Source organism: Panicum hallii, chromosome 8 (assembly GCF_002211085.1).
Source record: "Panicum hallii strain FIL2 chromosome 8, PHallii_v3.1, whole genome shotgun sequence".
NCBI classification, from domain to species: Eukaryota; Viridiplantae; Streptophyta; class Magnoliopsida; order Poales; family Poaceae; genus Panicum; species Panicum hallii.
The window spans coordinates 36126813-36141275 of NC_038049.1; the positions used below are offsets into that span (position 1 = coordinate 36126813).

The following is a 14463-nucleotide window of genomic DNA, read 5'->3' on the forward strand; positions in this document are numbered from 1 at the left end:
TTATCTGTTAGTTCAGAATTGCTATGGCTGTTCATCTATCAGAACTACTTGAAAGTAATGGCTGTGCATCCCTCCTCTAAACACAGTGTCACATGTCTTTTTGAAACATCTTATTTGGAAGTCTCCTTTACAACCCATGATTTACTTGAATCCATAGAGCTCTATAATGTGATGATATCAAAGACCGCTTTTATCTGTGACTGTCAATTATCTTTTATATATAATTATTAAAACTGGCAGATAGTTTTTTGTTGTGTAGCTAGATATGGCGTATATGTAGATGCATAGAATAAGCTATGTACCTAGATTTGACAAAACAATGTACAATTTGGAACAAAGGGAGCACATACTAAAAATTCTATGGAGACAGACAACCCTTTTCGTCTGTATCAGCTTAGTATAGGTGTAAATATATGTAACTAGAGAAGACGTGCTTTTGAATTTTAAAATCTTGGACCAATAACATACATACAAAAAAACTGAATATAATATATCATGCACTTTTTGTAACGTTTATGTAAATAACATGTAGTAGTGGATTAGATAAAAATGGTACTATGTGTCCAAACATTTCAATATCTGACGTTTCTATTGATGAACTAACAGAATGAACCCACACTATGGCTTGTCCAAATCACTTGTAAATGTTTGAATGTTGCACCCAAATAGCAAAGCAAAGTTTCAAGAACACCCACAGGAAAACCAAAAGGCAAGTGCTGTTGATGCAGCAGCAGCAGCATCAGAGGACCTGTCTGGTATTAAAACATCAAAAAGCCCTAGATTTTATTTCTGTTTATCATGGTGGGACGGTATGTCACTGGCCATATTCTTTTTTAGAACATAGTTGAGACACTGTGATGTTCTGGAAAAATGTCCCAACGAAGTTAAATATTCCTTTTCAGAACATGGTATTTACAATATACATAACAACGAAAATGCAGGTAGAAATTTACTACTCCTCCAAACTTTGCTGTTTCTTGTTGAGACAAATGGATAATGGTCAACTAAGATTACAACTTTGCTTACCAACCCCAGGAGTACAAGGTTTAGCATAATTAGGTAACATGCACGCATGTGGTTTACTAAGGCACTACTTCACTATGTTCTGAATACAGCACTGGTAACACACTTAGGAAACACACAAAACCCAGGCATATTTTGTAGATGTAATTAATATGGAACATAGGGTATGAAGCAACTGCAGCTAGAACAAAATAGGTCAGCGTAGTAACCAAGTGTCAGGACATAGTTAACACGTGTGAGTACTAAACATTCCAAGTCGGAACTGCATCCACATTCTAGTGATTAACTTGTTAATGTATTGGATACCAGGCCAGATTGCATACATTGTATATTTTTTAGCCATATTCACAATGCAATATCAATTAAGCAGAGAGTGGGAGATACCTAGGCCCAGTAGGGGGTGCAGCGGAATCATCCCCACTGTCATTCTTGCCACCATCATCCAAAACAATCTTCCTTGCAGTTTTTCTCTCGAGTGATGCACGGTTTCTAGAACCATTATTCTATCCCTTAGTGATGCACAAAATTATGTGGTATGAACTGAAATAACTAAAGGAATCAAACAATGTTGTGCTGACCTTTTCTTAGTTGTGCTTTGCTGCGCCTCAGGCGTTGAATAAGTTGGTACAATTGGTGACACTGTAACAGGGCCCTCACTTGGAAGGTGGCTGTCCTTGTCCTGCACTGCCTGTAATTTTGTACATGAGATTTTGACAAGAGTAAGTCTTGAAGTAAAACATGTGTTTGCACATCAGGCTGCGAGAACTATTCTACCTTATTCTTATCAGATTTTGTGCTGCTCTGTGGTGTAGTTGGTAGCCCAGTGTCAGGCATCACGGTCTTAGAAGGTGTGGTGCTTGATGCATGAGTAGCTTGTGATCCGGCTGATGGTGAAGGTAAAGTGAAGTCAGAGTCCTTTTCTGGTGTGCACTCTACACTGCTGCCTGCATGGTGTGAGAGCACAGCTGACGATGATTGTGACCCAACCGGCGTTAGTGGAACAGGATTCCCATCGTCAATCTCCGCAACAATGGTATTGACCTGGAAAGAGACATTGCCAGAAGAAATTGTATTCTCTGTGAAGCAAACATTGAACGTGAAAACCTTTTCCAGTAGCCTAGTGATCTCGTCAGGGATAAATCCAGGCGGATTATTGGCAATGAGAGCATCGACTGTCTTTTTTATGAGACGCTGCACTATGCATCCAAACATGACAAACTCAGTGTCACCAGTCTCGTCCCCAGCAGTGATGACCAGTTTGTACCTGTAGTGAGAGAATCAATTAGTAAAAGTTGTATACGTCTAATTTTCTTGTGAAGAAGATAACCTCTAGACGAAAAAAATGGATGGTAGTGTAGCAAGTATGACCTGTACCTTGGGCTAGGCGCACCAATGGTGCTACATGTTGGATTAGAGCATTTGTAGGTGTTGCCATGAGGCCTAGTTGTCCTGAAACATTTCTTGCACGACTCATACCACCATGACTTATCAATCTTCATTATCTTCACTGTAACCAACCATTCTACTTTCTGTAAAATATACAAGGAAAGTAAGCAGCCTTATATAGCCAGCTAGGTCTATCGTTTCGAATGTGGTGCCAGAGGAATGACCTTGTTCTTGAAGGGGTGAAGATACTTGATATCAGATACTTTCTTGTGCTCTGCAATAGAAGTTCTGGGCTCACTGTATTTTACCTGTGGAGCGAGTGCAACTGGTTGGTGCACGCTTTTCATGCCGGTAAGAAAAGAGGTTAGTTGTTAGTTAGTACATAGACAAATGCTGCTAGTGAGTATCAATAATGCTTTAGATGGGCACATGACCTGGCAATAAGGTTTTTTGCTTCAGGGACATCAGGATTTATATACCACTTGCATGATGACCCGCCAGACAATGAGATGGTTCCTAAAACAGCAAGGAATGGTTTTAAGCATAGTGGTACAACACTTGCCACTATACAGTTGTTAGATATACATACCAGCATAGCCCTCACAAGAGTGCCAACAAATATTACAATTTGTGGTGAATGCTGTCCATCTTTATGAAGTTGTTCAGCTAGGAATGAAGTGGCTCGCTCACCCCAAAGCACGACGTCTAGAGAAGCACCACTGCTCATGTGAAATTGCAGTCACACAATATTATACAAACATAGGTGCAGAACCTACTGCCATGCAAAATAGAATAAAGCATGTAAAACTAACCTTTCATCACATACTGTCACAGTTCTTTTCATGGTATCAACTTGCTGGGATCTTGGCCGTAATGGCAAAGCATTCGAGATCTTTGTGACTGCGCCAAGTACATCTAACATGGAGAATAACAATGCATGAGAAGCTTTTTATTTGTTTTTCACCTGCATACATGTAGAATGTATTGGCCTATAGAATCTTACCTGTAAAGTACTCTTTGTTATCCAAAACTGATGGGAGCTTCTCTATGGGAGTAAGAGAGTAGGTGAATTCTGGGAAAGCTGGTGGAATCTCAACAACCTCCTCCACTGTAGTCCATCTTGTAAAGCTGATCATAATGTCATTTTGAACTGGTTTGTAAAGTCGGTTCACCTTTTTAACTTGGAAAAAGGAGAGATTGTAAACTCTTCCTTCCTTTAACAAAGGTTTGAATTTTTCAGGGAGAGGTGGGTAGATTTGTGCATGAATGCTATTTCCCTGTATAGATTAATCAGAGTTAGCATATGTTGTAGAACGAGTCAGCAAGATCAGTCACTACAAGAATAAACAAAATCCTAGAGAAGCAGTGTGCTGTAAACGCGTTGAGGTAATTCTGGTAAAAAAATAACTGTCACAAATTAATGTGTCAAGTAATATGGTCAAGCTATAGTCAAAGCAATCAACTGAGAACATGCCTAACAAATATATTCATCTGGCTGGGCAATCACAAACCAATGCACAGTATATAATGGCAATTCTAAAGACAAGAATTTTGCAAAGGATCCTCTGGCCTGTATTAAAACATGTTTTTTTCAGATGATAACACGACAGCTTCTATCCTTGGAAATATCCCTAGTTTACTTTGGTGTTGTTATATTACTCTGCCCAATGGATGTTGTTACTGGATATATAATGCAAATAAAAATACGCAAGCATCTCTTCATGTAGGCAAGAGTAGGCAGACAAAAATAAACTGTACCTCTTCATCGAGCAACACCAGATCAGTATGCAGCAGCTTTGTTTCATCTTGAAGATCGTTGAACTCCCAAATCCTAGAGGCACGTACGCATAAGCAGTCACTGCAGTCCCCAACCATAAGGGCACCAATCAAAACGTCTCCCATCTGTTGGTATGGAAACAGAGCTGTTAGGTACAGAAACAGTAGGACAGAAAGAAGCAAATGTGGGATTGCGATTAGTTAAACACACTAACATATTAGGATCAAAATACTTTGCATGCAACACCAAGCTCAGCAGCAGAAACGGAAAAAATGAGAGCCAACAACAGAGATCACCAAACTCTGATAAAATCATATTTACATGCTAAAATACATACAGTGCTTTTTCTTTTTTTTCATTTTTTCTATATAAACAGGACTAAGCTGATGCCGTATTAGCGGCATCCAGGATTTCTCTGTAAACTACATTTCGAGTCTGCGAACCACATGAGCCATTGTCATTTTCAATCAGGATCCTAAGGCCGCTTCTAGATGTTGATGTTGAAACAGCAACATAAAGTTGGCCATGTGTAAAAACTGGTTTTTTCAGGCAAAGGCCAACCGTTGATAAGGTCTGCCCTTGACTTTTATTGATCGTCATTGCATAGCATATTCGCACAGGGAACTGCCTTCGTTGCAGTGTAAATGGCCACTTTACATCTGTAGTGTTTAGAGCGATCCTCGGTATGAAAACTTCTTCACCAACTCTGCAGCCAGTCAGTATTGTGCAGCATAATACATGCTGTCCAAGTTGCGCCACAAGTAGTCTTGTGCCATTGCAAAGGCCCATAGTTTGATTAAGGTTTCGGAGTAACATAACAATGACCCCTTTTTTCAGCACAAGTTTATGGATAGGGAAATTATTTGTGTTGATGGAATTTAGGAATTCGGTTGGGTACAAGACATCAAAATCAGGTATATGTTCAGTTGATTTAGATATTGTGTCGCAGCTAAGATACTGAACATCGTCTCCAGGGACCAGTTTGACGATATAATCGTTTATGTCATCAGCATCTTGGTTGTTAGGACAGACAATAGCACGTGTGGCCAAATATTCAGGATTTTTGTAATTCATAATAAAATCTGGAAACACCTCTACCACAAGGGCAGCAGTCTTATCACCGTCGGTGTGCACTAACAGATCATCAGGAATTGTAATCCACGAAGCCTCACGTTCCTCTCCCCTTTGCTCGGCAGCAATAGTCCCATCACCAATAGATAAGATCCACTTGCCAAACGATTCAATTTCAACACGTTGGGTTGCATCTAGAGAGGGGTTATGAAGTCTCATGTTTGTATGTAGTTTTAGAACAGACACGTGCTGCCATAACTTAGAGCTTGTAATGGATGCATTAACAATCACAGAACGTGATCCTTTGCAAACAACAGGTAAAATTTGGCGAAAATCACCACCAAGAACAACAGGTTTGCCACCAAATGGAACAATAGCATTGGCGAGTTTCTCTTCAGAAAGTATATCTCGCAAGGTTCTATCTAGTGCCTCAAAGCAATGTCGATGTGTCATGGGTGCTTCATCCCATATTATTAGTGCAGATACTTTTATGAGCTCAGCTAACATGGTGCCTCATTTTATACTACATGTTCCAGCCTCGTTTAAGTCAAAAGGTATCTTGAATCTAGAATGTGCGGTGCGGCCTTTAGGTAGTAATAGAGAAGCAACTCCTGATGAAGCGACAACAAGAACAATTTTCTTTTCAGATCTAAGGTGTGTGATGATAGCATTCCATAAAAAGGTTTTTCCAGTACCGCCATGACCACAAACAAAGAAAAACCCAGGAGAGTTGCACGAAACTCGTGCAATGATTGTATGAAACACATGTTTTTGATCAGAATTTAGTTGGGATACTAACGACACAGCTTGCATAGATAACATTAGAGGCCCTGTATCTAGTTCATCATTGATCAATCTATTATCATACACATCAGTACATGTAGTTACTATCCTTGGCAAGTCATAGTCATTTATGTTGCCGCCACTATAAGCAAAGATATCAGTCAGTTTGTTTATGAGCAGTGACATAAGCTGTTCATGAGGCACAATGTAATGTGGGTTTCCGAGGGCATGGCAAACCGAACGGTGTATATCATCACAAAAATAGAGCCAATATTTGTCAAACAAGGCACGCACATTACCAACCGAGCAGTGCAGCACAACCATGACAAACAATTGTCTCAACTGATGTGACGATGCATATACTATTGACTCATCAAATAAAAGGTTCCATTCATTATCGTCTTCAAGGAGTCCACGTGCCTCACATGCTTGTCGAAATGTATTGTACACCTTGTTGTTAAACGTCCTTATATCAGCATAATTTGTAGCTCCCTTCACTATCATTAGCAACATGCGTAGGTAATATAACTCTCCAGCAGTTGGATGCACATAGTATATCCGCCCAATTTTAGCGTTGGGTGTTTTCTGACGCCAACACCTATGTGAAGCGTCCCAAGACCACTCTTTTGGAAAGTCACAATAGGTCAGGTGCCTTGCCCTGCTGTGCTTTGAATTAGCATCAAACCATGCTGTTAACATAGTGCTTTTTGCTGCAGGGCTCTCGAGTATTTCTGTCAAGGTAGCGCTAGGCTCATATCATACATAGTTCATACCAGGAAGATGCATAGTCAATCGCTCTACGGAAGGGGTCCTATAATGAATGTCAAATTCAAGAATACACCATATGGCCTCACATGTGGATAGGTATCTTGCATCAATGTATTCCTGAATTTCATTAGGAGGAGCCAGGTGGGGCCCTGGAGATGCATTGGGTGTTTTCGCGGTAATCTCAAAATACACCTTCGCTCGGTCGCTCCCCTTGTTAATATATTTGAAGAGGTATTTAATCATGTTCGTTTTGTTGCACCATTCAACATTAATATGCGCATTATACTTCTTCAGTAGCGACATGTTGTGTGGAACGACGCTCTTGTTATCCAATTTAATGCTGTTTTTTAAAACAGACCTGCCATCATCACGTCTTTTATATATCGTAAACCCAAAGTTATCTATGATGGTCTCGTCTTGAAATGTTTTAGGAAAATTTTTGGAGCACTTGTCATTTTCATACATGGGCATCTTTTATTGTAAGTACCACAGGGACCATGTATCATGAATTCATCGACCAAAGCATATCCCAATGGATCTGCGTTCACATCGGGGATTTCAGCACAAATTATATTGTCAATAGCAGAGGCATTAAACTCGGAATTGCTGGTCGCTAGCCACACAAGGCAGTGTATATGTGGGAGGCCACGCTTTTGAAATTCAACGGTATATAGAACTACATAAAGTAGGCAAAAGTAAGGATCAGTCAAAATAGAATAGGAGGTAGACTAAAGGGATGAGGCATGACATTAGAATATCATACCAGCACGGACCAAATGTCTTCCCCTCTCGAATGTCTACTATAAATTCTTCAACTTTCATATGGAAAACCCGAACAACCAGTTCAGAAGGTCACATGGTTGCTGTCTAGGTTCAAAATGCAATGCATCTGATATTTCTTTCCACTTCGGGTTGCAAGTGAAAGTAACAAAGAGGTCGGGAGTGTGGCAGAACCAACCTGAATTATACCGGCTCAAGTACGCGAGTCCTCACCGGAGGGCTACCTTGTACTTCAAACGGTATAAAACTATTGGTCTGTCGGGTAACGTCCCGATAAACCACCGAACGCAGGATCCAACAAGGTACCTCACACGAAGGTGAGTCCAGAGATACAATGCCAAAAATATTTTACACCACAGGCAGTTATATTACAAAAATATACAAAGTATCATTAGCTCCCACTGAGGAGAGATTATTACAAGACAGGTTTAAGTTTTCAGTCAAGCAGCGGAGTTTTGGAAAACGTAGACATTGTACACGTCGTTATTACAGATATCATGCTAGCCCTGTCATGATATCACTCGGCGGAATCTGTGTTGGTCGGGGACGGATCCCATTCCACGGACCAACCATCAGGCAAGGGGTAGGGCCACGGTGTAATGAACGCTGGCTCGTCAGGAGGATTACCTGAAGTAAATCAACGAAAGCAAGGCTGAGTATACTAATACTCAGCAAGACTTACCCGGAATTGGGTATACCTTAGCCCATAACTAGACTCATGATGGCTTTTAGCTTTGGGTAGAGTTTTCAGCTGAAAAGCAACAAGGAGTAGGTCCTTATTTTCAACTTTTAACTTTCAGGTTCTAGTTGATTAACCATTCTAGGTAAGCACCTATAACTATTCAAACAAGGTAAAATCTTTACTCAAACATCATCTTTCATAATCACATAATTGCTCTTGTTACTCTATGTGGTAAAGGGAATAAGCAGTCTCATTCATCGTGAGAGGCGGACGATTCTGAATCGAGATTCAAACCTTGCAAGGTAAACCTAACACACACGCTTGGAACACCACAGGGTCGTTCCGAAGCAACCGTTTACCTTTCATTCCGACTCGTGGATCAGATCCACCACAAGCGACTGCAGGTCATACGCACTTCCAAAGTGCAGGACGTACGTCTGTAGCGCGACTACAAAACCCGTACTCCTGGTTGCCCAGCAACACGTATGCCTACACGTCGAACTAAGTAACCAAAAGAAGCAAATACATGTGGTGGGGGGTATGTCCACTCCTCGGGCCGATCGGTTACTAGGCTTACCGCTTACCATATTTCACGGCATGTGGCTAGTACTTTCAAACGCTTAACCACCGCTACCACACACTGCGACCTTATCCAATTCAACAATACAGACGGGGTATCATCTTGACCATGATACCTCACAAACTCCCATCTGTCATCCTTATAATGATAACAAGAATGTAAACATCACAATTCCTATATCGCGCGAGTGACAGGAAATCACTCGACTTCTACCGGTCCTATAAGCAGAGCAACTAGTCGGACTCAAGTTCTAGTGTTCAATACATTGGTTCCTGGAATAATGCAACTAAGGTTTCCAAACAACTCCTAAGAACCTAATGCATAAAAATATATATATAAATAATATAGGTTGCAGTTTATTAAAGTAGGGGTTATGTCCGGGGCTTGCCTTCGCTGATGGGGTTGGGGTTAGTCAAATTATTTTCTTCCGAACCTTGGTTCGGGGCTTCAGAGAAATCCGCGACGAGATTCCCGGGGTCTTCAGAATAAACTTCTTCTTGTTCCGGGATCAGCTGATAATCTCCGTCGGCGAGAGTGGTCGAGTCTACATGATATGCAAAATGAAGTTTAATGGGTGCATACACTTTTATTTTAATTCACGATAAAGTTGCAATCCAAAATAAAGAACATTACATTACGACAATGATCTAACTACACTGCACTGGGCAGTCATTTATCGAGTACTAGTTATTTTATCTAAACCCATTAGACAACGGGGTTGATTACATTAATTATCTAACTAGTAGCACGGAGCAACAAAGTGGGGTGGTTCCTAACACTTATTTTACATAACTATAATTATTTGTTATATTAATTATTCACATGGAACTTATGTTACTATTACATTATAGATCAATTATATTATATCCAATTTATTTATCACCTAATTCTTGGTTGGAAACTTAATAACATGTTATAATATTATAGAACAGAACCCTAATATATTTTTCATGATTTTTGGAACATTTAAAAGTGTAATTATTAATTATACAAAGAAAACTACACCTTATTTCTAATAAAACTTGTACATTAAGGAAATAATAATAGAATACCATGATAATTATTTTTCTTCAATTCTACATGTAAAAAGAAAATTAACTCAACTGGTTTCACTAATTTATCATTTTTCTATAAATTACTATGCATTTCTTAAGCCTACAAGTCATTGAACTTAACAATTAAATTTGATTATCAAACATTCAGAAACTGAAGTTGACCCTTTAAGTAAAGTTGTAGATCTTTATCTAAGGATTCCAACAAAATTTAGTTTACAATTTTATCATTTTTCCTCGAATAGATATAGCATTTCTAAGTTGACAGCAATATTTACACAAGGGGGTCCCTGGTTACTATTTCTCTGAGTCTAAGGCTATGCACATAACCCCCTGAAGTTTTGATTCTTCTAAACCGAGGTCCTTGGCTGGGGAACCGAAGCAGAGCAAGGCGGGGGCGGCCGTGTTCCGGCGACGGTGGTCACCGGCGGCGAGGTCCAAGGGCAGGGAAAAACTCAGGGGCTTACTGTGGTCTTGTTGCGCTACTTGTCGAGGACTGGGAGGGCCGGAACAGAAGAGCTCGACGAGGACCCGAGGCGGCGGCGGAGGGGTCACCGTCAACGGCAGTGCTCCGGCGGTGAACGTCGGCAGCAAGCCTGCGCACGAGCTTCAGTGAGACACGGGGAACGTGTACGTGCAACCAATTGAACGAAAACGTACTGGATCAGAGGTGACCGACGGAGACAGAGGCGGCGGCGACGAAGAAGAACGCCGGCGAGCGTCGGGGAGGCGCAGTGGTGGACTAGAGAGTCACTGGATGGGTCGGGGAGCTTCACAGGGATGATGTGGTGCTGGCTAGGGTATCATGGTGGCGTGGAGAGGCTCAGAGCGAGCTGCCCACGGTGAGGCCGAAGGTGGTGGCGGCGGCGCTTCGTCGGAAACGAAGTTCCAGTGGAAATTGGAGGAGAACAGTTGGTCATCGAGCACGAGCAAGTAACGGGGAAGCTTGTGTAGGTGTTGATTGGGGCGGGGGTGAGCTGGTGAGGGCTGCCCACGGGCGTGCCGTGCGCGGCCGGAGCGGAGGAGGACGGCGGCGGGGAAATGTGGCTCAGATGCTCGAAATTGAGTGCTGGGAGTAGCAGAACAGCACGTAGGTGTTGAAGTGGTGCTGCTGCGCGCGAGAGAGAGAAGGTTAAGGCGCGGCAGTGAGCTGTCCACGACGACGAGGAGGTGGCGGCCGGCAATGGCTCGGGGTGTCGTGGCGCGCACGCGCGAGACCACCAGGGGAGAGGAAAGAGGTCGGGATCAAGGGAAGATGACGCGTGGACATGTGCTGCAGCTGGAGGTGGAGCTCGGGGGCCTGCACCGGCGGTGGCAGGTGCAGCGAGCAGAGCGGGAAGCGGCGTGCCAGAGGAAGACGAAGCAGGGAGGTGTCAGGGGGACTAGTTTGCAATTCCTAAAAACTTCAGGGGCCTCTCTATAAACTAAAACTTCTCACTGCTACAAAGGTCAAATGAAAAAGTGTTCAACATGAAAGTTGTAGAGTTTTTCAAACTCTACAATATTGTTTTAGGGCTTAGGTTCAGAAACTCAAAGTCTATAGCTATTTGGATTATATTTTGAAACAAGATGGAATTCAAGTTAATTTATCTTTGCCCACCTAAATTTGATCAAATTTTGGGCATGTTTACAAATTTTCTGACCTGTCATGATTACTTGTATATTTACACCTTAACCCTTAAGTAAATTTGAATTCACCTTTTATATTCCAACTATTTCAAATGTAACCCTTATATTTGTGTTAATTACACATAGGCCCTTGGTTTCATACAAAGTTTATTTCTTTTAGGTTTTAACCTAGTATTTGTACTTTTCTTTTCTATAGCCATTTGAATTTGACATTTAAGAACATTTTCACACAATTGTACATAGGGACTTATAAAATTCATAATTTACAAATACACCCCTAATTCTCTGTACAAACCTTAATACAACACACTAATACCTAGTGTCTATATTCTAATTACAGTAATGTTACAGGGAGGACGATATACTCTACAGATGGCCATTGCATCCTGGTAGTTCATGACATAGTACCTCATACCGCCAGTAAAAGAGGGGGGCACAATCATCCTTCTACCAACAGAATCAGCGCTAGTCATACCCTTATCAATAGCATCGGCTATTCCTTGCACTGACTCACACGTAGCTCATTTTGGTGGTTTGCAATGAATTGCAATCTCGATCCTTCTATTGTCGAGTACGCATCAACATCTATCTGATCACTTAGCCGTCCATAGCAAGTGTATGGATTGGGGACGTTCAACCTATAATGCACATGGTATCTAACAAACTCAAGCATTGTGACATATCTACGTTTCTTCCCGTCACCCTCATCTTCATTATATTTAATGCCCAAATGAAAGCCATGTTCACCGTAAGGAAATAATAATGGGTACTGCAAGGCCATATAACATGGATGTAGGTATGAAACACGTTTGAGTCCAGATTTTTTATCATGCACAAGAACATCGTAGGTGTATTCAGCAGCAGAATAATCGCCTATAATTACAGCTGCAATCTCGCCGCTCGATGGCAAATTGTATCGAACATCATCTCGTGTGTTGCACCCTAACAAACGAAGTGTAACCTCCTTACCAGGTTCTTCTTCTATACGTTCTCTAGCATATCGAAACGCCTTGACAAGTTGGTTATTTTCATTTAGCATATTCATCAAAGAAAGGGCAGTATCAGGATCTGGCTGAACACGAGTGTTGTCATCACTCTCAAATAAATTAAGCCTGTTTTGTATCTCGTTTTTAGTATCGTAAATATAGAGCTGCGCAAATCTAGGTCGTGTTCCTTGGTGGGGCAACAGTATACCGATACGATGATGAACTACTCCATTAATTTTGAACACATAAGGTGCATGACCACTGTTTATCGTCCTATCGACAGCCGCACCTAGTGAAGTGAATGCAAAAAGGGAGTTGTATGATCGAATCTGGCGCAAGAACCTCTTTGATCGTGCATCACCATCGAATTGCAAAAGGGTACACAAAGGCTCTGGCGGTTTTTTGTAAGTTTCCAACCTGATCTTCCCTCCTTTACAGCAAAGGTTGTAAATAATTTTCCGTTGTGTCACAGCGGAGGTACGCTTAACACGCTCTTGGAACCAAAAAACAGCTCCACAGTACGCGCACTCATGCGTAGGGCCACCATAATATGACCGGTCGGGGTAGTTCTCTACAACATAGAATTGAAAAATGTTTGTGTGCAACTCACAAAAGAAATGTTAAATCTTGTATGACATAGAGAAAGTGTTTAGGCACCTTTAAGAGTCTCAATATATTCTGTACTAAGAGGAAGCAGGGCAGCTGGTGTAGCACTGGAGGCTGCCACAGATCCAAATAGTTAAGAATAGACAATGTTATGCCGGCAAAGTAGGAAAGGATAGAAGCTCAAATTCCAAAGCAGGACAGAGGAAACCACCTCCGAGAGAGGTCAAAGAAGGGTTGATGCATATCCTACGATGCACCCTACGTATGTGAAGTCGATGACGTCTATTTGAGCTAGCAACATCCCTAGGGAAGTCCATCGGAGACCTATGTCCTGTGTAGCACAAGGGAGTAGCAAATAGGTATAATTATGGTATACGGTATTCCAGTACTTTTTTATATTCAAAGGTCAAATGAAGGAGACATGGGGCCTAACCCAAACTAACCTGCTTTCTTTGGACTAAAAAACGGCCAACTGAGCGTCGTCTGCTGATCAGGCACCGCTACTTGAGCAGAGGTGCTGGGCTGACCAGCCTCATAAGAAGGCTTATCGCAGGCTGATGACAGGAAAAATAGAGCATTTGATTACCCCTCAAAGGTCTTTTTTTTCAAGAAAAAGGGAATTCCTAAGAATAAAACCGACCGTGCCCCAAGAGTTTCCTCTTCTTCGCCTTTTCACGGCAACGCGCAACCCTCTCAGATGGAGTTCCAGCCATCAAGAATCAGATCGTATAAAGCTAAGGAAGACCGTAGCGCAACCACAAGTAAGCAGCACATATACCAGAAAGAAACGAAGGCAAAACAAAGGTGACAATCGCATCATCACAAGCACATAGCAAGGGAAAAGAACACATTATGCAACAAGATAAACATTGACACGATAAGGGACAAATGCGTTTGATAGCAGAAGCAAGCTACGAAACTAAGTACATACCTTTTCAGTTGCAACTTGTCTAGCTTGCTTGTATGAGCAGCGTCAAACGAAACAGAAACCGCAAGGGCTGAAGAGAAGAGCTGTATTTAAATTAGATTTCAATGCATATTTCGAAAACAACAACCTACATATATAAGTTCATCAAGAAATGTAACTAACCTCACACCTTTTTAATAACTAACCACCTAGTAGCTTGTAAGCAGGGATAGTTCAGAAGATGATGACACAAACCCGGTAAATAAAACTCATGTATTTAGACATCGCAAATACAATTCGTCAGCCATTCAGGAATCCACATAATTTACTGGTTTTGTCTATGCATAATAATGTGGCATCTTTGAAGAAAACGGCATCTCTGAAGCATCTATATTCTAATTCTAACTGGGTACAGCATTTATCCATACGGGAT

At 41.5% G+C, this 14463-nt stretch overlaps 1 protein-coding gene and 1 pseudogene across 1 annotated transcript; both read right to left on the minus strand.

Moving 5' to 3' along the window:
- Positions 1-1385: 1385 nt before the first annotated feature.
- LOC112903744 lies at positions 1386-3545 on the minus strand (annotated as a pseudogene).
- Positions 3546-3705: 160 nt separating this feature from the next.
- LOC112903745 lies at positions 3706-5764 on the minus strand. Its single transcript, XM_025972961.1, has 3 exons — positions 5085-5764; positions 4168-4240; positions 3706-3801 (listed from the first exon to the last, which is right to left on the minus strand). Exons 1-3 carry the CDS (start codon positions 5762-5764, stop codon positions 3706-3708), a joined length of 849 nt encoding a protein of 282 aa, XP_025828746.1.
- Positions 5765-14463: the final 8699 nt, after the last annotated feature.